The sequence below is a fragment of the Erinaceus europaeus genome, chromosome 20, assembly GCF_950295315.1.
Source record: "Erinaceus europaeus chromosome 20, mEriEur2.1, whole genome shotgun sequence".
Taxonomy (NCBI): Eukaryota; Metazoa; Chordata; class Mammalia; order Eulipotyphla; family Erinaceidae; genus Erinaceus; species Erinaceus europaeus.
In genome coordinates, this window is record NC_080181.1 from 56,366,873 (window position 1) to 56,394,456 (window position 27,584).

Below are 27,584 nucleotides of genomic sequence, written 5' to 3' on the forward strand. Positions count from 1 at the left end.
GGGTTGGACTCACCTGCGTCCCACTCCCCCACGGGACGCTGGTCCTTGACCCAGGTCAGGACGGAGTCGCTGAGAACGTTGAAAAAACTGGCACCAGAGCTTCAGGCTGCCAGAGGCGTCCGGGAACTGCTCCACACCGGATCTTCCGGATCACCTGTGGGGCTGCAGCCCAGGCTCAGGGGAGCCCTCGCCCCCCCAGACGTCGGACCCCCATCCCCACCCTTCCTTGTGGGTGCCACTCGGGCCCAGCCAGCACAGCAGCCACACCAGACCCTCGGAACCCCACACCAGGGCAGGACTGTGCATCACTGAGGGCAGCCTGTGAGCCTGCAGGATGGGCAGGGGCAGCTCTGCAGCCGGTGCTGCTGGACACGCCGTCCTGGACCCGTGTCCTCTCCGGTGCTCCTTGGCTCTCCAGCACCCCCCTCCCCAATCCTCCAGTCCCACAGCCCCCAGCTGCCCAGTGCTCCCTGGCCTCCTGGCCCCCGGCTCACCCTGGAGCAGGTCTTTGGCCGTCTTGGGCTTGCCCAGCTCATCTTGCCTGCCCTGGTCCACGGTGGGCTCTGAGGGTGACTCCGTGGGTGGCTCGTCCTCGGCCCGTGGCACTGCCAGCAGGCTGGCCCTGTGGCCCTGGGTTGGGGAGCACCTCTCCTGGCCCGGGGACACGGGTGCCAGGCCCTTCCTAGGTGCCCGGGGGATGCAGTGGGGCTGTCCCTCTCCTCAAGCTTGGGTTCCTCATCCCCGCCGACTGAGGCCCTGGGCAGCACCCGCTTCCTGCGTGCCCCCAGGGCCAGCTCCTGGGGCGTCGCCGCAGGAAGACCCCCCAGGCCTCCCTTTGGGCAGGCACTGTCCTCACCCTCAGGCTCCAGGGCGGGGTCTTCGCCCACCAAAATGGCAGGCACAGTGGGCGGCCCCCGGCTGGTGTCCAGAGCCTGGCGGCCGGCCTGCACCTCATGGTCCAGCAGGCTGGTGAGGCGGCGGGAGGTGGCAGGGCTGAGCAGCAGGCTGCGTGCACTCTGCCACCAGGCGGTCGCTCTCTGCATGCTCCAGGCAGGCGCCGCGAGGTGCAGGGACTCAGGCCAGCCACCTCCAGTGGGGCGCAAGGCCCAGGCCCTGGGGACCCCACAGCCCCCCCACCTGTCTCAGGGCCTGACAGCTTCAGCAGTAGCAGCAGGTAGTTCTTGAGAGAGTCGATGAGGCCCGGGGTCGCAGGATCGGGGGCGCCCTCCGGGTGCCTCAGCACAGGCCCCCCCACTGCCGGCGGGGGGGCTGGGGTCCAGGGAAGGAGCAGAGCCCGGCTCAGCCTGGTCCTCAGAAGGTGGGGAGACAGAGCCATGCTGGGAAGTCGGAGTGCTGGGCAGCGCCCCCTGTGAGCCACTGGTCAGGCCAGGTACAGAGAGACAGGGGGCAGTGGGCTCTCCAGGGTGACTGGGGGCAGTGGGCTCCACTGGGGGAGGGGGATCAGCGGGCTGCCCAGGGCCCCAGCCCAGAGACTGTGCCTCCTGTGGACCCTGCTGTCTGCCCTCCTCCAGCGTGGGCCTTGAATGGCTCTCTCGTCCCTCGGGCTCCAGGACGTTCGCGAGGGGACTCACCCCGGCTCCTTCAGGGTCCCCAGAGGCCATCACCGCTGCCTCCGTGCATCCAAGCAGTAGGCCGGGTGGCTCTGGGGGCCCTTCTGGGGACTGCTCCATAGGCATCATCAGAGGGGACCCAGTGGCCTGGGGAGGTGGCAGCTCTGGGGCTGGGGGCTGGGAGGCCCCAGTGCTCACAGACCCCTCCTCCTGATGATCTTTCCTGACCATGGGGACACTCCCCTGTGGCTGTGTCCTCTCCTCTTCCTGCATCCTTCTGTCCTCCTGAGTCCTGTCCTGCTGTGTTCTCTCCTCTTCCCATGTTCTTCTGTCTTCCTGTGTCGTCTCCTCTTCCTCTGTCCTTCTGTCTTCCCATGTCCTTCTGTCCTCCTGTGTCCTCTCCTCTTCCCGTGTTCTATCTTCCTGTGTCGTCTCCTCTTCCTCTGTCCTTCTGTCTTCCTGCGTCCTTCTGTCCTCCTGTATCCTCTCTTGCCGTGTCCTTCTGTCTCCCTGTGTCCTCTCCTCTTCCTGCATCCTCTCCTCATCCTGTGTGCTTCTGTCTTCCTGTGTCTTCTCCTTTTTCCCCACCCCTCTGTCCTGCGTCCTCTCATCCACCCTCTCCGCTTGGCAGCCTGTCCTTCCCTGCCCCACATGCACCGGGGAGCTCCTCTCTGGCTCTGGCCTCTCGCTTCCCAGTGTTTCCACAAGCATCCTCCCAGCCCCCTCCGCCGTCCCGTGTGCCTCTGGGCTCCACTTGCCCCCAGCTCTCCAGCCATTCTCCTGGGCTTCTGTGTCTGGACCTCTGATAGTGCTGAGCCCAGTGGGGGCAAGCAGCATCCTGCTGTTGTCCTGCGTGGCCCCAGCTGCCTGGTGCTCCAAGACCTGTGGGCACAGGAAGGAAGGACTCAGCTCCATGCCTGGGATTGGCTCCTCTCCACACTCAGAGTGGCCCCATGGGCATGCTGGGGAGCAGAGCAAGGTCCCCAAACCCCGTGTCCCCTAGCCCCTGGCCCCAGAATCTGGTCCTTCCTGGCACTGCTACAAGAGACCTCGCCTGGGAGTCGGGCGGTAGCGCGGCAGGTTAAGCGCACGTGGCGCAACAAGGACCGGCTCGAGGGTCCCGGTTCGAGCCCCCGGCTCCCCACCTGCAGGGGAGTCACTTCACAGGGGGTGAAGCATGTCTGCAGGCGTCTGTTGTTCTCTCCCCTCTCTGTCTTCCCCTCCTCTCTCCATTTCTCTCTGTCCTATCCAACAACAACATCAATAATAACTACAGCAATAAAACAAGGGCAACAAAAGGGAATAAATAAATAATTTAAAAAAAAAAATAGGGAGACCTCTCCTTTCCTGGGGACTCTGCTCAGGCTTGCAGGGCCTAAGACCACTCTCTGTCCCTCTGTCCAGCTCTGGGACAGTAAGTCCCCTGGAAGGGATGGGCGAGAGGGCTCAGTATCAAGAGGTCCCTGAACCAGCGCCTGCCATGAGTCTGAGTGCAGGGCAACAACACGGGGCACAACAACAGGCCCATCATGACGGCACCCCTGCCTGACCAGGGCTTTTGTTTCACACGGTGCCAGGACCTCTCATGTGTACAATACCCCGCTAGGTGGCCTTCCCTGAGCCCATATCTCATTCTTCCACTTTGTAGAGAGACAGAGACAGAGAGGAGAGACACCGCAGGGCTTTTCCATCATTCTCCAAGACTCTCCTGGTGCTGTCTGTGCTGCCAGCGCTTGAACCTAGGGCCTCACACATAGCAAGGTATGTGCTCTGCTGGGTGAGCTGTTCCCTGGCTCCCATGTGCCACCCTGTGAATATCTGCCACTGGCAAAGGCACCCTGCCCAGCCCCTCAGAAGGGCTGCTGTCTCATGACCCAATGACCATGGAGCAGGTGTGGAGTCACCCCCACTTCAGGGGTGGCAGCACGGCTGCCGTGTATGGCTGGATGGAATAAATGTGCATGACTTTCCCATGTTTTTACAACAAGGCACAGGAAAATGACCCTGGGGCCTCAAGTGTGGAGTGGCTGCACGGAGCAGCCTCCTCAGCCCTGACTTCTGCTCCTTACTGGCTTAAGAGGACGCCAGGGAGGGGAAGGAGAGAGGGGAGACACCGCAGCCCTGCTCCACTGTCCAAGGAGCTCCCCTAGCTGCTACCCACGGTGCTCCCGTGTGCTGCCGGGGCTCAAACCCAGGGCCTTGGGCACAGTAATATGCTCTACCAGATGAGGTATCTCTTGGCCCTAGAAAACATTCTAAAGGGTAACCACACACACACACGCACACGCACACGCACACGCACGGAGGAAAACCCTGGGAGGAGTGGAGAAGTGGACGACACAGCAGCTGATAGGGTCACACAAGGTAAAATAACACCAGGTGTTCTCTGAAAAGGCAGCTGCACAGGACTCGGTACATGGGACCCAGAGGGCCAAGGAGGCCAGGTGGGAATCACCACAGGAGCAGAAACGGGGAGATGCACAAGGTGGTGGGGCCAGACCTCAGGAAAGACCGACGCAAAGCAGCCCTCCAGAAGAAAGAAGCTTCTGGAAGATTACCACGCAAAGAACCATGCTTTTGAGCACGCCAGGTCTCACCTGAGGAATATCGTCGCCTTCTACTTGAAGAGACTAGCAGGGAGCAAACTCGGTGCTCCCGAAGACGACCTGAGAACCCAGGGCAGAGCGGGGCTGAGCACTGAGAAGAAAGCTGGCACACACTCGACTGCAGAAGAAGCAGCAAGCCCATGGGGCTCAGGGTGGTGGACGAACAGCATGGCTGATACCCTGGCCACCAGGAATGGTGCGCAGAGGGGCACCCTGACTGGCTCCTGTGAGGCGGGAGCCGACACTGCTGGGAAACCAAGTCACAGGCGGGAAGGCTTCAACAATGCAGCCACACTTGATTCCAGGGCCAGCAGCCCATGCCATGGCGCAGAGTGAGGACACAGGACTCGCCAGCGTGAGGCCCTGAGTTCGATCCCCTGGCCATGCACATGTCAGAGTGACGCCTTGCTCCTCTTTCTTCCACACACAAGGGAAGTAAATCTTTACAACGAGGGTCTGATACGAGTTTGAAAATGACGGGGAGAGGTGGGGGGAGAAGAGGAGCCCCTTGTTACTGGGCATCAGGAAAACCTAAAAGACACTGGGCGGAGAAGGTAGTTCAAGGTGTTACATGATATGCCATTGACAGATCACTACGCGTAACTATGCCTGAGAGTCAGTAGGACCATGTGCAGAACCAAGCATCATACAGTGCAATACTTGAATGTATAGCCAGGGCCAGTGGCCAGCAAGACAGCTCACCAGGACAGTGTGCCTGCTGTCCATGCACATGGACCAGGTTCAAGCCCGGTCCCCACTGCACTGGAGAAAGTGTCAGTGCTGCAGTCTCATCTCTAAATCAGAGAAAGCCAACCTGGAGAGGTGAAGGACTGGCATAAAGAAAAGAAGAAAAAAATCACATATGGGGCTGGAAGATATTGCCCTGTGCACACCCTAGAAGCTCAGGTGCTGTGGTATCTCTCTCCCTATCTCTCCGTCTGAAATAGAAGAACAAAAAAGCTGGCCCAGAAGCAATGAAATCACTGGCTTTATTTTTTCAAAGCCTCAAGGCATATATATAATTTATTTATTTACTTGTTTGTTTTGCCTCCAGGGTTATCGCTGGGGCTCAGTGCCTGAACTACGAATCCACTGCTCCTGGAGGCCATTTTTCCCATTTTGTTGCCATTTTTGTTATTATTGTTATTGTTGTCATAGCTGTTGTTGCTGTTGGATAGGACAGAGAGAAATCAAGAGAGGAGGGGAAGACAGAGAGGGGGAGATAAAGATAGACATCTGCAGACCTGCTTCACCACTTGCAAAGCAGCTCCCTGGGGAGCTGGGGGCTTGAACTGGGATCCTTACACCAGTTCCTGCACTTTGTGCCATGTGCGCTTAACCCTCTGTGCTACTGCCCAGCCCCTATATATATATAAGTTAAATACTAAAGTGTAGTTACTTCACTAAATATGGGATTTTTGGACAAATGGTCTGGTTATGGTAAAAAAAAAAAAAAGAGCTTGGTGAAACTTTTATTGTGCGATTTTGAAAGAATAGGACAAGTGATGAAATACATCCCTCGGGTGATAGCACAGCGGGTTAAGTGCACTGGCATAGGGATCCTGGTTAGCGGCCCGGCTCCCCACCTGCAGGGAGGTTGCTTCACAATCGGTGAAGCAGGTCTGCGGGTTTCTATATTTCTCGATTTCTCTTCCCTATCCAACAACAACGACAGCAATAGCAACAACAACAATAATAAACAACAAGGGCAACAAAAGGGGGGAAAATGGCCTCAAGGAGCGGTGGATTCATAGCGCAGGCACCGAACCCCAGCGATAACCCTGGAGGCAAAAATAAATAAATAAATAAAAATAAAGGAAGGAAGGAAGAAAGAAAGAAAGAAAGAAAGAAAGAAAGATCCCTCACTGTCCTCCACTGTGACACTGTGTGTGTGTGTGTGTGTGTGTGTGTGTGTGTGTGTGTGTGTGTGTGTGTGTGTGTGTGGAGGATTGGCATGAAGGGACTTCTAGTTCTTCCTTGGAGAGACTTCTCCCTATAGAAACATCCAGTCACAGGCTGTCCATCACATGAAGGACTGGCCACACTGCTTTGTATCCCACTGAACCTGCCTCTTCACCCACTCCAATTTGCCACACACTGCACACTGGGAGAGGGTGTGACGTCCTGGGGTCTTTCCTTCTCTTCTTCTCTTCCTTTCTACCAGAAAAAGTTAGCCCCAGCAGGTGAAGCCCCACTGCCAGCCATGTGACACTGGCATCTCCCACTGTCCTTTCCCCTGCAGGCCAGGAGGATCCAGATCTCTCACATGCCTCGTAGCTTCCACTGTACCCTGGACATTGTAGATCAGACTCTCGTTCTTACATGAATCCAGGCAGAATGTCAATATTTCTTAGTAGACAACCTACTCTGTTGTGTTCAGGCTGCAGGTTCTGCCCAGCCCTCCCAGACTTGGATTCCAGCACCAGTTCTATTTTCAAAGACTCTGTGGGGCTGGTGGCTTGTTCTGTGTGTGTACCACCCACCAGCCAGTGTGGGGCCTGGACACTGGCCGCCTGGCCGTGCTCAATGTTTCTGTCACACGGTGCTCGGAACCAGATCCCTGTGTGGGCAGCCTGGGGACAAGCCCAGGGTCTATAAACAACTATGACATCATTGTCCCAGCCTCCTCCCTTCCCAGGATCTCCCCCTGCAGGCTCTAGATCTCATTGAAGAGAATTCAGCACCAGGTGAAGGAGCTTACTTGGATAGTGCACTGCTTTCCATGCACAAGAGCCAGATTCAAGCCCAGCCCCACCCACTGAAGGAAGCTTTGGTGGCGTGGGTTCTCTCCGTCTCCCTCTAAAACACTCACCATCCTGCAGATGGTGACTGCGAGGCAAGTGTGCAGGGTGGTGGCACACCTGGTAGAGCACAGTTCAAGACCCTGGTCCCCACTGCAGGGGGATGCTTCATGGACAAGGAAGCAGTGCTGCAAGCCTACCTCTCTGCCTCTCTCTCTCTCTCTCTCTCTCTCCCTCCCTCTCTCTCTCTCTCTCCTTGCCTCCAGGGTTATTGATGGGGCTCAGTGCCTGTAGTCTATTGCTCCGGGTAGCCTCCCCCCCCCCATTGGACAGGACAGAGAGAAATTGAGGACAGAGAGGATGAGAGAAAGATAAGTCACCTGCAGACCTGCTTCGCAGCTCGTGAAGTGACTCCCCCCTCCCCCCACAGGTGAGAAGCTTGGGGCTTGAACCAGGATCCTTGCACGGGTCCTTGTGCTTCATACTACGTGCGTTTAATCTGGTGCACCACCACTGGTCCCCTTCTTTGTCCCCCTTCCCTGTCGATTTAGGTCTCTATCTGAGAGAAAGAAAGAAAGAAAGAAAGAAAGAAAGAAAGAAAGAAAGAAAGAAAGGAAGGAAGGAAGGAAGGAAGGGAGCAAGGAAGGAAGGAAGGAAGGAAGATGGGGTCGGGCAGTAGCACAGTGGATTAGCGCACACAGCAGGAAGCACAAGGACTGGCACAAGGATCCCGGTTCAAGTGAAGCAGGTCTGCAGGTGTCTGTCTTTCTCTCCCCCTCTCTGTCCCCTCCTCTCTCTATTTCTCTCTGTCCTATCCAACAACAATGACATGAATAACTATAATAACCACAACAATGATAAAACAAGGGCAACAAAAGAGAAAAGAAAAAAAAGAAAGAAGGAAAGAAGAGAAAAAGATACAAGGCAAAAAAAAAAAAAAATCGGTATCTAGCTGAAGAGTTGCAAATAGTAATTTAAACAAGCAGTGTAAAGTTTTCCTACAGGAACAAGCAAGAGAGGACAGATAAGTAAGGAAAAGTTTGCAAAAGAAGTGGAAGAGCGTGCTCTGGCAAAAGTCAAAGCCACTATGACTAAAAGCACGATCACTCTTCTGCAAGAATCCGCCCACGAGTGAGTGCACTGCCGTGGACAGGAGGTGCAGAGGAGCTGGGAGCTGGGAGCCAGGAGCTGCGAGCATTCTGCTGCACAGAAACTCAGCAAGCTGCAGGAAGGAGCACAGGCTACTAGTCGAGGGCCAGATGTTCCGAATAGCATGAGGGGATTACCTATAATAGCTGACTGACAGCTGGAACTTGAATCCACTACTCCTGGAGGCCACCTTTTTTTCCATTATTCCTGCCGTTGTTGTTGGATACGACAGAGAGAAGTTGAGAGAGGAGAAGACAGAGAGGAAGAGAAAAAGACACTTGCAGACCTGCTTGACCACTTGTGAAGCGACTCCCCCACCCCCGCAGGTGGGGAGCCATGGATTTGAACCTGTGTCCTTGTGCATTGTAGCATGTGCACTATACCAGGTGTGTGACCACCTGGCCCCTCTACTTCTCTCTCTATCTCTACTTCCCCTCTCAGTTTCTCTCTGTCTCTATCGAATAAATACATAAAATATCTTAAAAATAAATAAAACAAAATAAAGATTGGTAGACACTCCAACATATCTCTGGCTGGTGGAAGTACAGGCAGGCTTTTACTGCCTTCTGTGACATTTTAGAGTACCCGTGTTTCCTCTCAGGATGAACGTTTTTTCCATAATTAGAGAAGTCAATTAGGACTAGGGGGAGGGGGTAAGATAGCATAATGGTTCTGCAAATAGACTCTCAAGACTGAGGCTCTGAAAAAAAAAGTCAATTTAAAACAAGGTTCGGAAGTCGAGCGGTAGCATAGTGGGTTAAGCACACGTGGCACAAAGCGCAAGGACCGGTGGCATAAGGATTCCGGTTTGAGCCCCGGGCTTCCCACCTGAAGGGGAGTCGCTTCACAGGCGGTGAAACAGGTCTGCAGGTGTCTGTCTTTCTCTCCCCCTCTCTGTCTTCCCCTCCTCTCTCCATTTCTCTCTGTCCTATCTAACAACAACAACAACAATTAAAAATAAAAAAACAAGGGCAACAAAAGGGGAAATAAATAAATAAAATAAAATTAGAAGACATGCATTCTTTAAAAAAACAAACAAGGTTTGATGGAATGTGAGTATAAAGAGTTCATTGCGTTTAGCTCTGAGAAGCAACAGCTGTGCAGTACCCACGCAAGCCAACACACCTGTCATGAGTGTGACAGACCTCATGGATTTTTTTTTTAATTTTTTATATTTATTTATTTATTTTCCCTTTTGTTGCCCTTGTTGTTTATCATTGTTGTGGTTATTGATGTCGTTATTGTTGGATAGGACAGAAAGAAGTGGAGAGAGGAGGGGAAGACAGAGAGGGGGAGAGAAAGACACCTGCAGACCTGCTTCACCACTTATGAAGCGACTCCCCTGCAGGTGGGGAGCCAGGGGCTCGAACCAGGATCCTTCTACTGGTCCTTGCACTTCGCACCAAGTGCACTTAACCCTCTGCGCTATCGCCCGACTCCTGACCTACAAAAGAATCAAGCAATAAGCACATGGCCTCTGGCTGCAGCCCCCCACACAACAGGCCTAGGGGCACACCCTCACTCCAGAGCATGGCCAGAGGACCTCCCTAAAGATACCTGCAGTCTGACCTGCTGGCTAGGGGCAGGAAGCAGCCCCCCTCTGCCAACGCCCCAGCCCCCCAGCCCCTGAATGACCACCCCTGAGGCTCACCCTCACCCCCACACACTGACACATCCCTGTTTCCAGCACCCCTTGGGCCATTCTCTCTCTAGGGGCAGGCTGGCAGAACGTGCTCCTGTCCCGTAGTGGCCTGCCCCTCCCGTGACCCTGTGCCATTCCAAGAAGCTGCCTGTCCCTCTCGTCCTGTGGGACACCACTCTCCACACTGTCCCGAGAAACGGTCTCGTCTCAGCTTTCCTATGACCAGACTGTCTCAGTGCGGCGGGGCTCGGTGAGTGGAAGCCCTGGACCACAGGCAGCCTGACACAGTGGGTACAGCATACCTTGCCATGCCCAAGGCCCAGGGTTCAAGCCCCAAAGCCACAAGGGAGCTCCATGGGTAGTGGGGCAGTACTGTGGTGTCTCTCCCATCTCCCTCTCTCAAAAATGAAGAATGAGGTGGGGAAGATAGCATAAAGATTATGCAAAGAGATTGTCATGCCTGAGATTCCAAGGTCTCAGGTTCAGTTCCCATCATCACCATAAGCCAGAGCTAAGCAGTGCTCTGGTATAAAATAAAGTAAAATTCTTTAAAAAAAAAAAAAAAGTTGAAAAATTGGGCCAGAAGGTCACTGAGCAGGGGTACAATTCATGCTCGAGGCCCTTGGTTCTTCCCCCGGCACCACACTGGAAAGAAATGGGCCGGCAGAATAGCTGGGCAGAGCTTTGCCATGTGTGACTCAGGTTCAAGCCAGTATCTTTGCCTCTCTTCTTCCCTCCCTCTCTCTGCCTCTCCCTCTCTGTCTTTCTTTCTTTTTTTTTAATTTTTTTTTGTATTAGCTTTATTTATTTATTGGATAGAGACAGCCAGAAATGAAGAGAGGCAGGAGTGATAGGGAGGGAGAGAAATAGAGAGACACCTGGAGCACTGCTTCCCACTTGCAAAGCTTCCCCCTGCAGGTGGGGACCGGGAACTCGAACCTGGGTCCTTGAGCACTGCAACATGTGCACTCAACCAGGTGCACCGCCACTGGCCCCTCTTTCTGTCTGTCTTTCTTTCTTTTTTAATTAAAAAAAAATATTTATTGAGCAGATCGCTTTCTCTCCACTCCTCTCCTCTCCCGGATCAACTAGGAATACCAAAGGAGACCACCCGGACCGAAACAAGACAGGACTAGAATGACCACAGGAACCCAGTAAATCACCCGTGAGTACAAACACGCGTGGCTGGTGACAGAGAGGAGAGAGGGGCCTAAGGAGAGATTAAGTGACTGCTAACAGTTCAACAGTTCGTCAGTGGAGACACCACCTCCAGTCTGCTCCACCAACAAGGGGACAGCTGAAGGGAGGAAAGGACTCCCCAGAGACTCACCAAGTGCAACTCTGAGTCTCCATTGCTACTACCCTCAGAATCTGGAGCAGCAACAGGGAGGGATACCAGGGGACAGAGAGCTAACCGGGAAACTCAGGAGAAGACCTATACCTCCTTGGCATAGCTGAGGGGCTGTAAAAGTCTCTTTGCATAACCACTGGATTATCTCTGCCACACCCTGCTTTATCTCTTGGTCAGGAGTCAGTGATTAAGCTAAGAAGCCTACTGACAGTTTAAAAGCCCTCAGGCTCCCATAGCCTACAGGGAAGAAAAAAAAAGAGGCTTTTACACCACTGAGCTCCAACTCAGGGACTGAAAAAACTGTTAACTTCCACCACGGTAAAACCTTTAATTAAATTACTTAGACACAAGTCAATCCAGGCAATAGTGATCAATAATTTGAAAAGTACTGATAAAGGGAACTCATAACATCATATATAAAATGGTTAAAACAACAAGAAAAATATTGGAGACTCGAACCAGGACAAGAGTCCAGCTAAAAGTCCTCCAGAGGGTGAAGCACAAAACAACAAGTTCAACATCCAAACATTAGCTAAGGAAATAATAACAGGAGTGAGTAAAGAATTTGAAAAAATTGTAATCAGAAATGCAGGAACAACAAATGAGAATATGGAAGAAAATTCTAATTATCTCATGGTTATTAGAGAGCTGAAAGCTGAAATCGCTGAGCTAAGAAGGCAACTAGCTGAACAAGCTAAAACAGTATCAGAGCAGGGCAACAAAATAGATGAACTCCAGAAAGCAGTAGAGGGCAGAGAGAATAGAATCGATGAGGCTGAAGACAGAATTAGCAAGATTGAGGATGAATTAGAGACAACTAAAAAAGAAGTAAGAGATCTCAAAAAGAGATTAAGAGATGCTGAAAACAACAACAGAGTCCTATGGGATGACTTCAAAAGAAACAATATACACGTTATTGGCTTACCAGAGGAAGAAAGAGAAGGAGAGGAAGAAAGCATTCTCCAGGCCATAATAGCTGAAAATTTCTCTAGTCTAGACAACACCAAAGACATAAAGATTCAAGAAGCCCAGAGGGTCCCAAACAGAATTAACCCAGACCTAAAGACACCAAGACATGTCATACTTAGATTGGAAAGGAATAAGGATAAAGAAAGGATCCTCAAGGCTGCAAGAGAAAAACAAAGAGTCACCTACAAAGGAAAACCCATAAGATTAGCAGCAGACTTCTCCATACAAACACTACAGGCCAGAAGAGAATGGCAAGATATCTATCGAGTGCTCAATGAGAAAGGCTTTCAGTCAAGAATACTATATCCTGCTAGACTGTCATTCAGACTAGATGGAAGCATCAAAACCTTCTCAGACAAGCAACAGTTGAAGGAAGCAACCATCACCAAGCCTGCCCTGAAAGAAGTTCTGAAAGGTCTCCTATAAACAACCATACCACCACAAATAGGACATATATCAAAACACTCTAAAACTCTTCAAGAATGGCGTTAAAATATCTTCAATCTTCCCTGCCAGCTTCTATGAAGCCAACATCACCCTGATACCAAAAGCAGACAGGGACACAACCAAAAAAGAAAACTACAGACCAATATCTCTGATGAACATAGATGCGAAAATATTGAACAAAATTCTAGCCAACCGGATACAGCAGTATATCAAAAAAATTGTTCATCATGACCAAGTGGGGTTTATCCCAGGCATGCAAGGTTGGTTTAATATACGTAAGTCAATCAATGTGATCCACCACATCAACAAAAGCAAGACCAAAAACCACATGATCATATCAATAGATGCAGAGAAAGCCTTTGACAAAATACAACATCCCTTTATGATCAAAACACTACAAAAAATAGGAATAGATGGAAAATTCCTGAAGATAGTGGAGTCTATATATAGCAAACCTACAGCCAACATCATACTCAATGGTGAAAAACTGGAAGCATTTCCCCTCAGATCAGGTACTAGACAGGGATGCCCACTATCACCATTACTATTCAACATAGTGTTGGAAGTTCTTGCCATAGCAATCAGGCAGGAGCAAGGAATTAAAGGCATACAGATTGGAAGAGAAGAAGTCAAACTCTCCTTATTTGCAGATGACATGATAGTATACATGGAAAAACCTAAGGAATCCAGCAAGAAGCTTTTGGAAATCATCAGGCAATACAGTAATGTGTCAGGCTACAAAATTAACATTCAAAAGTCAGTGGCATTCCTCTATGCAAACACTAAGTTAGAAGAAATTGAAATCCAGAAATCAGTTCCTTTTTCTATAGCAACAAAAACTATAAAATATCTAGGAATAAACCTAACCAAAGAAGTGAAAGACTTGTATACTGAAAATTATGAGTCACTACTCAAAGAAATTGAAAAAGACACAAAGAAGTGGAAAGATATTCCATGTTCATGGGTTGGAAGAATTAACATCATCAAAATGAATATATTACCCAGAGCCATCTACAAATTTAATGCTATCCCCATCAAGATCCCAAGCACATTTTATAGGAGAATAGAAAAAATGCTACAAATGTTTATCTGGAACCAGAAAAGACCTAGAATTGCCAAAACGATCTTGAGAAAAAAGAACAGAACCGGAGGCATCACACTGCCAGATCTCAAACTGTATTATAGGGCCATTGTCATCAAAACTGCTTGGTACTGGAACATGAACAGACACACTGACCAGTGGAATAGAATTGAGAGCCCAGAAATGAGGCCCCACACGTATGGACATCTAATCTTTGACAAAGGGGCCCAGACTATTATATGGGGGAAGCAGAGTCTCTTCAACAAATGGTGTTGGAAACAATGGGTTGAAACATGCAGAAGAATGAAACTGAATCACTGTATTTCACCAAATACAAAAGTAAATTCCAAGTGGATCAAGGACTTGGATGTTAGACCACAAACTATCAGATACTTAGAGGAAAATATTGGCAGAACTTTTTTCCGCATAAATTTTAAAGACATTTTCAATGAAACGAATCCAATTACAAGGAAGACTAAGGCAAGTATAAACCTATGGGACTACATCAAATTAAAAAGCTTCTTCACAGCAAAAGAAACCACTACCCAAATCAAGAGACCCCTCACAGAATGGGAGAAGATCTTTACATGCCATACATCAGATAAGAGTTTAATAACCAACATATATAAAGAGCTTGCCAGACTCAACAACAAGACAACAAATAACCCCATCCAAAAATGGGGGGAGGACTTGGACAGAATATTCACCACAGAAGAGATCCAAAAGGCCGAGAAACACATGAAAAAATGCTCCAAGTCTCTGATTGTCAGAGAAATGCAAATCAAGACAACAATGAGATATCACTTCACTCCTGTGAGAATGTCACACATCAGAAAAGGTAACAGCAGCAAATGCTGGAGAGGGTGTGGGGTCAAAGGAACCCTCCTGCACTGCTGGTGGGAATGTCAATGGGTCCAACCTCTGTGGAGAACAGTTTGGAGAACTCTCAGAAGGCTAGAAATGGACCTACCCTATGACTCTGCAATTCCCCTCCTGGGGATATATCCTAAGGAACCCAAAACAGCCATCCAAAAAGATCTGTGTACACATATGTTCTTGGCAGCACAATTTGTAATAGCCAAAACCTGGAAGCAACCCAGGTGTCCAACAACAGATGAGTGGCTGAGCAAGTTGTGGTCTATATACACAATGGAATACTACTCAGCTGTAAAAAATGGTGACTTCACCGTTTTCAGCCGATCTTGGATGGACCTTGAAAAAATCATGTTGAGTGAAATAAGTCAGAAACAGAAGGATGAATACGGGATGATCTCACTCTCAGGCCGAAGTTGAAAAACAAGATTAGAAAAGAAAACACAAGTCGAACCTGAAATGGAATTGGAGTATTACACCAAAGTAAAAGACTCTGGGGTGGGTGGGTGGGTGGGGAGAATACAGGTCCATGAAAAATGATGAATGAAATAGTGGGGGTTTTATTGTTAAATGGGAATCTGGGGAATGTTATGCATGTAAAAAAAAAAAAAAAAAAAAAGAAGTAGAAACGCAAAGCAGAAATTGACTGAGTTTGGAGTATGGCACCAAAGTAAGAAAGCAGAAGTACATTAGAGTTTGCAGTGAGTACCTCCCTAATATTTCCTCTCCACTTTTCCAAGCTTTGGGTCCATGATTGCTCAACAATTTGTTTGGCTTTGTATGTTAACTCTCTTTTCAGTCACCAGGTTCCAGGTGTCATCAGAATGCCGGCCAGACTTCCCTGGATTGAAGACCCCACCAATGTGTCCTGGAGCTCAGCTTCCCCAGAGACCCACCCTACTAGGGAAAGAGAGAGGCAGACTGGGAGTATGGACCGACCAGTCAACGCCCATGTTCAGCGGGGAAGCAATTACAGAAGCCAGACCTTCTACCTTCTGCAACCCACAATGACCCTGGGTCCATGCTCCCAGAGGGATAGAGAATGGGAAAGCTATCGGGGGAGGGGGTGGGATATGGAGATTGGGCGGTGGGAATTGTGTGGGGTTGTACCCCTCCTACCCTATGGTTTTGTTAATTAATCCTTTCTGAAATAAAAAAAATATATATCTTCAATCTTTGATATCAATAAATGTCAATGGCCTGAATTCACCTATTAAAAGACACAGAGTAGGAAGATGGACCAGAAAACACAACCCAACAATATGTTGTCTACAGAAAATCCACCTAACTCAACAAGACAAACACAGACTTAAAGTGAAAGGATGGAAAACTATCATATAAGCCAATGGCCCACAAAAAAGGGCAGGAACAGCTATTCTCATATCTGACACAATAGACTTTAAAATAGATAAGATTTAAAAAGATAGGAATGGACACTACTTAATGCTCAGAGGATCAGTCAATCAAGAGGACTCAACAATTATTAATATCTATGCACCCAATGAGAAGCCATCTAAATACATCAAACTTCTACTGAAAGAGCTACAGCAATATATTAACAGTAACACAATCATAGTAGGGGACTTCAACACCCCACTATCTCAACTTGACAGATCATCCAGGAAGAAAATCAGTAAAGACATAAGGGAGCTAAATGAAGAGATAGATAAACTAGAACTATTGGACATTTTCAGCCCCGGCCCCGCTCTGGAGGGTGGGCTGTGATTCCACAGCACCCCACACTCAGTCGCCGTCAGAAGAGGCAGATCTGTGGCTACTAAACACCCAGATTAAACCAGGTTTCCGGCGTCTGATTTTATTCTAGCATTTATTCATTCATTCAGAATAGAGAAGCAGGGTGTCACTCCACACACAAGGTCAGGGACTGATGCTTGCAGGCCCAGCCTCGGAAACACCTCCCAGGCAACTTGATCTTGCTGAGTCAGGGCCAGCCTTCAGCCTCACACATGAGCCCCAGGGGCACCGTGCACTGCAGGCTCAGCACCCTGTCCTCACCTGGCAGGCAGGCTGCACTGTCCACAGGCTGGCACTAGGGGGCGGAGGCTGAGGGCAGCACTGCCCTCCCACCATAAACCTCCCAACTAGGGGCCAGGCAATAGCGAAGCAGGTTAAGCGCACGTGGCGCAAAGTGCAGGGACTGATGTAAAGATCCCAGTAAGAGCCCCCAGCTCCCCACCTGCAGGGGGGTCACTTCACAAGTGGTGAAGCAGGTCTGCAGGTGTCTGTCTTTCTCTGCCTCTCTCTGTCTTCCCCTCCTCTCTCCATTTCTCTCTGTCCTATCCAACAACGACAACAATAATAATAACAATGATAAACAACAAGAACTACAAAGGGAAAAACAGCCTGCCCAGGACCCCGGTCCTGGTCCCCACACACTCACCTCTCCTGGGGCCCCAGAGCCAGCTGGCAGCTGTGCAGGGGCGTCCTGTGTGCTGTGTCTCCTCCGGGCAGGTGGCGTGGGTGTTGGGGCAGATGTCTGGGGGGAGGTCTTCACTGGGCCCATGGCAGAGAGTTCTGGAGCAGGACTTGGCGGGGAATGGGGTGCTCCGCTGGTGCTGGGGGGCTTCGGAGGGGCAAACCTCCTCCTATTGAAAGGCCTGGTGGGTGGAGGGGCTGAGGATGGGGCAGGCTGCCCAGGAGCAGGGCCCCTCCCATGGCTGGCTATCCTCCCCGGGGGCATCACCCCCAGTGCCTCATTCTCAGGCAGGGTGCTTTCCACGTACAAGTCCTTCAGGGAGAAATACATCTCCTGGCTGGGTCTGGGGGTCGGGGCTGGGATCGGGCCTGGGGTCTGGGCTAGGGCTGGGGCAGGGGCAAGGGCAGGGGCAGGGGCAGAGCTGGAGGTGGGGGCAAGGGTAGGGGGTAGGGCAGATCTGGAGGTGGGGGCAGGGGCAGGGGTAGGGGGTGGGGCAGATCTGGAGGTGGGGGTAGGGGTAGGGGGTGGGGCAGAGCTGGGGGCTGGGGCAGGAGTGAGGGCTGAGCCTGGCCCCTGAGTAGGGGCCAGGGCATTCTGGGCCCCATCCCGAGGGTCTGCTCTGGAGCCTGGCTTTCTGGCACTGTCTGTGGCAGCTGAGCCTGGGGCTTGACCCTTGGGTCCTGTCCGGCCCTGTGTCCCCACGGGCTGTGGCCTGTCCACCCTGGGGACACAGTTTGGGGAGGGAGTCTTCTTTGCCTCAGGCTTCCTCAGGCCTGGCTTCAGCTCAACATTCTTCTTCTTCTTGGCCCCGGATGCCTTCCGGGGGGCCCTCGGTGGTCCCTGCTCCATGGCCTCGCAGAGGTAGGTGAGCAGGCCGTGCTCCCCATCCTCCCCATTCTCAGGGGCCGCTTCCCCATTAGTGATCACCTCCCCAGGAACAAAGCTGTTGGTCAGGCCTGAGCCAGGCTGCAGGTTGGGCTCTATGGCCTCTTCCTCCTCCTCCCTGTGGGGGGCCGGGAGGGCCCCAGGACCACTGAGTCTCCGCTTGCGCTGGAAGCGGTCGGGGCTGAGCTTGCGCAGGGAGTCGGCCTCGGGCACCTCAGGGCCCCGCCTCCAGCTCTGCTCCATCTCCCGCAGTCTCGAGGCAGCCTGGCGCTTGAGCCGGGAGAACCAGCGCTGGTGGATGCGGTACTCTGTCATGGGGCCCACCTCCAGCACCCCCGAGCAGGACACGATGCCCCTGGAGTTCCGGGCCGAGGCCTGGTAGATGGCGGCATCCTCCTCCTGACACCTGGGGGCAGGAGAGTGAGAGGACCTAGGGAGCAGACACCCCTCCAGGGAGCAGAGACCCCTCCAAGGAGCACAGACCGCTCCCCTCCAGGGAGCAGACCTCATCCTCCAGGTAGCAGAAACCCCTCCTAAGAGGAGTGACACTCCCCCTCAGGAAGCAAAGAGCTTCTAGGAAGCAGCTCCCAAAGAGTACAGACCCCTCCCCCCACCAAGGAATAGAACCTTCTCCTCCAGGGAGCAGAGAACCCTCCCCTCTTGGGAGCACAGAGCCCCACATTCCCTTTTAGAAACACAGAGGCCTCTCCTTCCCGAGGATCATCAAGGACACCCCTTCTTGGGACTACAGAGAGACCCCACTCCTGTGATCACAGAGCTCCCCCCTCAACCCCTTTCTAAGAGAAGGAGGCAGAGCAGGAATGGTCCCCCTGAAGCTCTGAGGCTGGGGTGTCACCACATCCAACCTCTCCTTTGCAGGAAGCGGAAGCTGCTGAAGGGGGGAGAGAGGGGTGGGAGGTGGCCAAGGTCTTGCTGCCTGGGTGGGATTAGACTGGCCCAGAGAGCTGCCATCAGAGGCAGGTGACCCTCACGGTCCCTGGAGTCGGGGTGACACAGGTGCCATTTGTGGTAGCTGACCTCATGTAACATGCCTCTGTTGGTTGGCTTCCCTCAGCTTTCTCTGTCAGAGCCCCACCCCTTGTTGTCAGAGCCCCGCCCTACTGAGGGCATCCCAGGACTCCCCGGCTGGTCAGCTCAGTCCCAGCCCACCTTGTGCCCACAGGTAGGCCTGTCCTCTCTGACCAGCCTCACCTGTAGAGTTGCAGTGTGTGCCGGCTTCCCTGCTGGCTAATCTGGTACTTGGGCAGGCCGCAGTAGCGGTCTAGCTCCATGTCATCCTTGTACCACGTCACCTCTGGTTCAGGGTACCCTGAAAGGGAAGGAGGTGGGACACTGGGTTAAGGGAAGGCAGTTCCAAATAGTGGGTGGAGAGGCTGGGGTGTGGGGCTGCCCCAGGCCACCTGGAGAGACTTGGGCAGGCTCCAGGCCAGGCCTGGCTGGAAGAACAGGGTCACTTTGTTCCTTTCCCAGCAGCTGAAACCCCAGGGAGAGGCTGCCCATGCTGCTGGAAAAGGCAAGGAAGGTGTTTCCAAAAATCCTTCTAGAGGGACCATCGTCCTGCTCGAGCGGCTGCTCCCGGTAATGACCATTTCACCACCGTTCCCTACCAGCGTGGCCACAAGCCCGGCTCCTTCCTGCCAGGGTCCTGAGCTGTTGGTGTTATTTTATGACATAGGCAGAATATCCATTCATCTAAGCACCATCCACTGTTTATCTAGTCATTCAATGATCCATCCATCTATCCACCCAACCATAACACCCACCCATCCACCCAACCATCTGTACAGACATATATAGACACATTTCACCCACCCAATTACCACCTACCACCCATCCATCTAACCATTCATTCACCCACCCAACCATCAATCCACCATCCACCCATCATTCCATCCATTATTCGTCCTTTCACTCAACTGTCTAGCAATCCATCCCCTTTGCTCACCCATTCACATCTACCCACCATCAGTTCTCAGCTGTCAGAGGTCCACCCCCTCTGAGACTTCCAGCCCCACCCACAAGAACAGCATTCAGCTGTTGGAGTCGCATGCCCTTGCCTCCTTGGTCACACAGCTGACTAGTCCAGTAAGGGATCCCAAACTAGCTCATCTAACCCAATTCTTGGACCAAGGTCTTAAGAAATAGAACGGGGGTTGGGCGGTGGCGTAGTGGGTTAAGCGCACGTGGCGCAAAGCACAAGGACCGGCGTAAGGATCCCAGTTCAAGCCCCTGGCTCCCCACCTGCAGGGAAGTCGCTTCACAGGCAGTGAAGCAGGTCTGCAGGTGTCTGTCTTTCTCTCCTTCTCTCTCCATTTCTCTCTGTCCTGTCTAACGATGACATCAATAACAACAATAACTATAACAACAAAAACACAAGGGCTGCCACCCCACACAGCACAGCCCCTACCCTGCTCTTCTGAACACCCTCCTCCGTGGGTCTCCTGTGATAACAGTCTGCACCATGACCTGCGGGCTCTGAGCCTCCCCTCCACCACGTCCCTTGGGGAGTCCCTAGCAACTCCTCCTGCTGCTGTTGTGGCCAAGCTGAGCACTCTCAGCCAGTGCTTCCAGGTGGGTGGGCGAAGTGTGGGTGTAGGCTGGGGAAGTGGGGAGGCAGCTCTGGCCTGAGGGGCAGGCCCTTCCCAGGCCTGCACTGCTGACTGCAGAGAGCTCTTTCCCCAAGTCCCAAGGGCAGTGTTTTGGTGGAAATCTGCTGGGCATGGAGAGGTGGTGAGGCCGCAGGCAGGCTGGGGTGGACCAACAGGGTGGGGAGGGAGGCTCGTGGGGGACAGTGTGGACAGCATGGGAAGCAAAGCTGCCAAGAGCTGACTCTGGGCGGCCCGGCTGTAAGGCGAGCCTCGTATTTCCACTGAGAGTGAAGCAGTGGTTACATCACCACAGTGTAGCCAGCGGCACAGGTGGCCTCACCATCCCAGGGCATGAGCTCAGCCTTAAGCCCTGCCCCATGACCCAGCACTCAGGGTGCTGAGCCAGCCGGGGGAGGGGTGCAGAAAGAAGCCCCGAACCCTAGGCAGAAGCCTCACAGGGGACAAGGGTGGGTCTGGGAGCAGCCATAGTCTGAGAGGAAGCATATGCTTGTCCCTGGATAACAGAGAGAATTTTTTATTTTTTTATTTTTTTTACCAGAACACTTTTTTACCACTGGTTTATGGTGGTGCAGGGGATTGAACCTGGGGCTTTGGAGCCTCAGGCATGAGAGTCTCCCTGCATAACCATTATGCTATCTACTCCCACCCTGAAATTGTTTTTAAGATGTATTTATATTGGGTTGGGGAGATAAAAATAATGATTATAAAGAAAGACTCTTAAGACAGAGGCTTCAAAGTTCCAGGTTCAATCCCCCACACCACCATAAGCCAGAGCTCTGGTAAAGAAAATAAAAATTGGGAGTCAGGCGGTAGTGCAGTGGGTTAAGTGCATGTGGCGCAAAGCTCAAGGACCGGCATAAGGATCCCGGTTTGAGCCCCCGGCTCCCCACCTGCAGGGGAGTCGTTTCACAGGTAGTGAAGCAGGTCTGCAGGTGTCTATCTTTCTCTCCCCCTCCTCTCTCCATTCCTCTCTGTCCTGTAGAACAACGACACTATCAATAACAACAATAATAATGACTACAAAAACAATGAAAAAAATTTTGAAGAAAATAAAAATTGATGGTGGTGTGCCCAGTTGAGTGCATATATTTAACCAAGTGCAAGGATACAAGCTTGAGCCCCTGTTCCCCACCTGCAGGGGGTCCACTTCATGATCAGTGAAGCAGGTCTGCAGATGTCTTTCTCTCTATATATATATGTGTGTGTGTGTGTGTGTGTGTGTATCCTCATCCTTTGCTATCTGTCCTATCTAATAAAAAATTAGAAAAGAAAAAAAAAGGAAAAAAATTGCTGCTGGGAGCAGTGGATTTGTAGTGCTGGCACATAGCCCCAGAAATTAAAAATAAATAAATAAAATAAAGTAGGGGCCAGGTGGTGGCACACTGGTTAAACGCACACACTACAGTGAGCAAGGACACAAGTTCAAGCCCCTGGTCCCCTCTGCCGGGTGAAAGCTTCACGAGTGGTGGAGCAAGGCTTTAGGTGTCTCTCTGTCTCTCTCCCTCTCTAGCTCCCCATCCCGTTTCAATTTCTCTGTCTCTATCCAATAACAAATAAATAAGTAAAATTAAAAGGAAAATTTAAAAAATAAACAGCCATTTTAATTTACAAGAGACTAGAGCACTGCTCAGCTCTGCATATGAAGAGCCTCAGGCACGCAAGGCTGGAGCTCTACTGCTGTGCTAGCTCCCCAGGCCACAGGTGACCCTGACCCGCCTGCACACCAGCCCTGCACATCTCCAGAAAAGTCACAGGCATGGCCAGACACTATCACATGCTCCGCTGGGCCGTGCTGCCAGAGAGGTGTCTCCAACCTCAGCTGTTTTTATCAGAGACCAAAGTGCTGCTCATCTCTGGTATAAGGCAATGCCAGGGCTTGATCCTGGAGCCTCAGGCATGCAAGTCTTGTGCCTGACTACTGAGCTGTCTCCCTGGCCCAAGAAGGAAAGCTCAAAACATACAAAAGCAGAAGTCGACATGCCACACATATCTGTGCACACATATGCTCACACCCTCCCACACACATAACCCCGCAACCCAGGGCTGACCCTTCCTGTATGTCCAGAGCTGGCTTCAGGGCCAGCAGGAGCCCACCCCTCAGAGCAGCCGTCCCCAGTGGGAGAAGCACAGCTCCTGAGGAGGCCTAGACAGGCTGTGGGCTGCCCAGAGCCTTCATACCCAGATTTACCCTGGCTTGGGGAGCAAGAGAGCCAAATCCAAACCCCCACTTCTAGAAAACAGGTGGGGCTGATCTTTCACCCGGACGTTTGGAGAAAACTGGGGACACAAGCAGGGCCTCACAGCAGGGCCTGACAAGGCTTCCACCTTCCCCTCCTTTCCTCTCTCCAAGATCTCTGTCCACGAGGCTTTAGGGCCTCAGTGGGCATTAGATGTGCCAGTGCTCTTTAAAATTTTTCTTGGGAGTCAGGTGGTAGCGCAGCGGGTTAAGTGCACATGGCACAAAGCGCAAGGACCGGCGTAAGGACCCCGGTTTGAGCCCCCGGCTCCCCACCTGCAGGGGAGTCGATTCACAGGCAGTGAAGCAGGTCTGCAGGTGTCTGTCTTTCTCTCCCCCTCTCTGTCTTCCCCTCCTCTCTCCATTTCTCTCTGTCCTATCTAACAACAACGACATCAATAACAACAATAACTACAACAATAAAACAACAAGGGCAACAAAAGGAAATAAATATTTTTTTAAATTCAAAAAAAAAGTTTTCTTCAGGGACAAGATTCCATCTGGAAGTGAGTTCCTGTGCAGCTGGCCTGCTATATATGTATACACATGTGCAAACGCTCACACACACACACACACACACACACACACACACAGGCGTGCTCAGCAGTGTCCGTGCGTGTAAGAAGCTGCCGGGAACAGCTCTGAGTGCAGGTGCTACAGAAAGCCAGAGAGTGGAGACAGATCCCAAGCTAGTAAGGGGGCCAGGGTGCACACAACAGAGTCCTCCCCAGAGGTTGTGAGACTGAGCAGCCAGGGGGAACAGGAAGAGATGGAAGTTGCTCGGGGAAAAAATGCCAGCCCCTTCCCCGACCAGAGGTGGCCAGAGGTGAGGTGTCTGTTCTGCAGGGGAAGCTCTGCGCTGAGCATGGTTAAGGGCAGGCCACGCTCTGGGAAACAGAAAACGGAGTAACCACTGACCCACAGCAGTGTCTTCTGGGGTCAGGAGATAGCTCCTCTGGAAAGACCATGGGCAGCTCCAGGAGGAGCTCTGGGGATGGTGAGGCAGTGCTGGGATGTCTCTCTTCTCTCTCTCTCTTTTTTTTTTTAACATTTAAATTTTTTTCATATTTATTTATTTTCCCTTTTGTTGCCCTTATTGTAGTTATTGTTGTTCCTGATGTCATTATTGTTAGACAGGGCAGAGAGAAATGGAGAGAGAAGAGGAAGACAGAGAAGGGGAGAGAAGAAAAGACACCTGCAGACCAAATTCATCGCCTGTGAAGAGACCCCCTGCAGGTGGGGAGCCTGGGGCTGGAACCGGGATCCTTAAGCCAGTCCTTGAGCTTCGAGCCACATGAGCTTAACCCGCTGCACTATCACCTTGACTCCCCTCTCTTCTCTCTCTCTCTCTCTTTTTTTTTTTAAAGATTTTGTTTATTAATGAGAAAGAAACATGCACTGTCTTCTGTCCCTGAACCCCTTCCCAGAACTGTGTTGCTGTGTAGTTTACAAGAGAGGGAAAGACACTGAAGCACCATTCTGCCTCCCACGGAGTTCCTCCGGTGCTCTCAGGTGGCGATGGGACCCCAGTCCAAGGCTTCAAGGGAGAGAGCACTAGTGGTGTGCACCAGACATTGACACCTGAGACTCTGAGGTCCCAGGTTCAATCCCTGGTATCACCAGTAGCCAGAGCTGAACAGTGCTTTAATCACGATCTCTAAAACACAAAACAAAACAAAACAAAAAAACAACTATCATTACTAGCTAAGAGATGACAAAATCTTCAACAGAAGGGCAAGATGCTACAGAAGAGGATTTTCAGGGGATTCAGGGGATCCGGGTCTGGGCGGTAGTGCAGTGGGTTAAGTGCACATAGTGCAAAGTGCAAGAACCGGCGCAAGGATTCCAGTTCAAGCCCCCGGCTCCCCACCTGTGTGTGTGGGGGGGTCACTTCACAAGTGGTGAAGCAGGTCTGCAGGTTTCTATCTTTCTCTCCCTCTATGTCTTCCACTCCTCTCTCGATTTCTTGCTGTCCTGTTCAACAACAACAGCAATGGCAAAAACAACAACATTAACATTAACAACAACAATTGGGGAAAAAAGATGGCCTCCAGGAGCAGTGGATTCTCTAGTGCAGACACTGAGCCCCAGTGATAACCCTGGAGGCAAAAAAAAAAAAAAAAAAAAAATCAAGGGATCAAAAGGAACATACTCCTGTAGTAACATAAATATGCCCTGGGGTGATGACATACAGTGTGGAACCACAGTTTTCAGTGCTGTCCTGCATATGTGGGAGCTTCTGAGAGTACGTCTTAAAAGTTCTCAGCACAGTGGTCCGGGAGGTAACATAGTGGATAAAGCAATGGATTCTCAAGCATGAGATCCCAAGTTCAATCCCCAGAAGCACATGTACCAGAGTGATGTCTGGTTCTTTCTCTTCCTATCTTTCTCATTAATAAATAAATAAATAAAGTCTTAAGAAAAAAGTTCTCAGCACAAGAAGAAACAGGAAGTATACAAGAAGTCATTCAAAATTCAACAGAAGAGCTAAAAGGTAATACTGAGCTCATCTCAAAAAAAAGAAGATAAAATAAAAGTAATGGTGATATCAATAACAACAACAATAATTTCAACAACAATAAAAAAGGGTGACAAAAGGGAAAAATAAATAAACATTAAAAAATAAAATTAAAATTAAAAAAAAGTAATGAAAGGAGACAAATGGGGAGGGGAGAGGAAAGACCAGAAACAGAGCGGGAGACGGGGCAGCAGAGGGCCACCACACCAGAGATCTGGAGAGAAGAAGCAGGAGAAACAGGAGGCAGGACTCAACCCCGTCAATATCCTCTCAAGTTTCCCAGCGTGAAGGCCATCTGTTTCCAGGCCGAGATGGTCCAACCAAGCACGCCCGGGATAAAAAGAGCCTCGGATCAAGATACATCATTATGAAACATCAGAACATTCTTACAAGCTTCCAGAGAGCAGGGAAAAACAGTCTCATGGAAAGAATTAGGAACCAAGGTGCCTCACTGCCTGGAAGGCTGGCGGCCAGACAACCACACTGTGATGGCTTCCAGATTATGTGGTGAAACTGCTCTCAAACTAGAATTCTGCACCAGCCAGACTCTCCGTCCAGGGAAGTGTGAAAAAGGGACAGTCAGACATGAACTGTCTAATACTGACGTCCATGTCCTGCCCTAGGAATTGCCAAGACAAGGATGAGCGTCCAGGAGAGAAGAGGCCAGGCAGTGCACACTGGTTGAGTGACACCTAATCATGTGCGAGGACCCACTGAGTGTCCCGCCCAGCCAGGACACTCAGTCCCTCACTCTGATCTGGGTCTGACTGCACCCTGTGTGTGCACACACCTAGACTGGCAGCACTGGAGCAGAGCAGACCTTGGGCACCCTGCCCACAGACGCCATGTCAGGCAGGGCCCCAGCTCTGCCTCAGAGCTTCTCAACTGTGAGACAGGAGCCCTGGGGAGAGGCTCACAAAGCCTCTTCCCATCGCAAATGCCTTTCTTCATGCTGCCGGGACTTTCCTCCCCCACACAATGCCCTGGATCCTGCCTCTTCAGCATCAGATGGGAAGGGGGGGGCACAGAGACAGAGTCTCCTCAGCAACGCCGCACTACTCCAGAGCAGCTCCTGTGCGGTACAGGGGCTCCAGCTGGGGCTTGGTGAAGTGTGTGCCCCACCAGGTGCCACCTTCCGGCCCCCTCACAGAGCTCCTGGAACGGAGATTCTCAATCCCATCTGCCTGAGGGGAGGGGCCAGGACTGCAGATGTGTTTGGCAGAGAAAGGGGTGGTGGATGGGCGGAGGCAGGAGGGCCCCAGCTCCTGCAAGGAGAGTAAACTGGAAAGAGCTAGAAAGCAAAGGTCCCCTTGGCCCAGGATCCAGAATTAGACTTTCAAACGTGAGGTCCCGAGTTCAGTCCCCGGTAGCACATGTACCAGAGTGGTGTCTGGTTCTCCCTCCTGCTTTCTTTCTCATTAATAAATAAATAAAATCTGAAAGAAGAAAAAAGAAAAGAAAGAAAAGCTCCCCCGACCCTGCCCCAGGCCCACCCTAAGCTGTGGCTCAGTACCTGTGACCACGCAGGTGAACCTGACGTCGCTGTCTGTGGACACGGCCCGGGACTTGAGCGTGGTCTCAAAAACGGGCTGGGTCTCCTCTGTGAGCTGGGCAATGATGGAGCAGAAGGTGCTTCTGGAAAAGGCAAAGAGCTGTTCAGAGCAGCGAGAACTGATGGGACGGCATTGACCTTGGCACCCTGAGCCCAGGCCAGGCTCTTCAACAGGCTCCTCCAAGAAGCCTGGGGGGGGAGGGGGGGGTGGGTGCAGGGCGGTCCCCTGGGGCTGACCCAGACCCGGGCTGCAGGCAGAGCCAGTGCAGAGCACGTCTCCCACCACCCTTGTGAGGGGCCTGGACTGTGCCCTGTTCCTGTGCTGGGGAAGCTCGTGCACGGGAGGTACACAGCGAGGCTAGGCCCAGCAGAGCCGCCAGCATGCCAGGGGGGCGTGTCCCAGGAGCCCAGGCTCTCCCGAAGCCCCTCCCTGTGAGCACGCACCCAAGGCAGGCAATGACTCAACCGTCCATGCTGGGGGTACCCAAAGGTGGCCTTACCTCTTGGGCCTCAGACCCAGAATCAGGCGAGGGCCCCACTGTGGAAAGTCAGACCCCTCCCAGGTCTGCTTGGGCTATGGGGACCTGGGTCCAGGTGCCCCTCCCATACACTGCCTGTGGACTGGCCACAGGGAGACAGCAGGCCTCCTCTGGTGCTGGGGTGGCAGACTCCCATGCCAAGTCGTGCCCCACCAGTCCCTGCCCTCTTCCACACACAGACCTGGGCACATGGCAGTGAGAGGCCAATGAGGAGCACAGGCAAGGTGTGAGAGGGACAGACTCCTCCAGGTGCCATTCTCTGTACCCCAGAGCAGATGGGAGACTCATAATGGTGTCTGCCCTACACTACTCCATCAGGGCCAGGGAGAGTCCTGGGGTGCCCCAACTGGGGAAAGG

General features: G+C 51.9%; 1 protein-coding gene across 1 annotated transcript in view; it reads right to left on the reverse strand.

Annotated features, from left to right (window-relative positions):
• The window catches only part of ALPK3 (alpha kinase 3), a 42,500-nt gene that overhangs the window by 6,210 nt on the left and 8,706 nt on the right, over nucleotides 1–27,584 (reverse strand). The window contains 11 exon segments of the mRNA XM_060179615.1: nucleotides 14–86; nucleotides 88–135; nucleotides 137–162; nucleotides 495–698; nucleotides 701–1,019; nucleotides 1,021–1,050; nucleotides 1,052–1,204; nucleotides 1,206–2,453; nucleotides 16,832–18,158; nucleotides 18,965–19,082; nucleotides 26,650–26,771. Of these exon segments, the coding sequence (XP_060035598.1) occupies nucleotides 14–86; nucleotides 88–135; nucleotides 137–162; nucleotides 495–698; nucleotides 701–1,019; nucleotides 1,021–1,050; nucleotides 1,052–1,204; nucleotides 1,206–2,453; nucleotides 16,832–18,158; nucleotides 18,965–19,082; nucleotides 26,650–26,771 (3,668 nt within the window).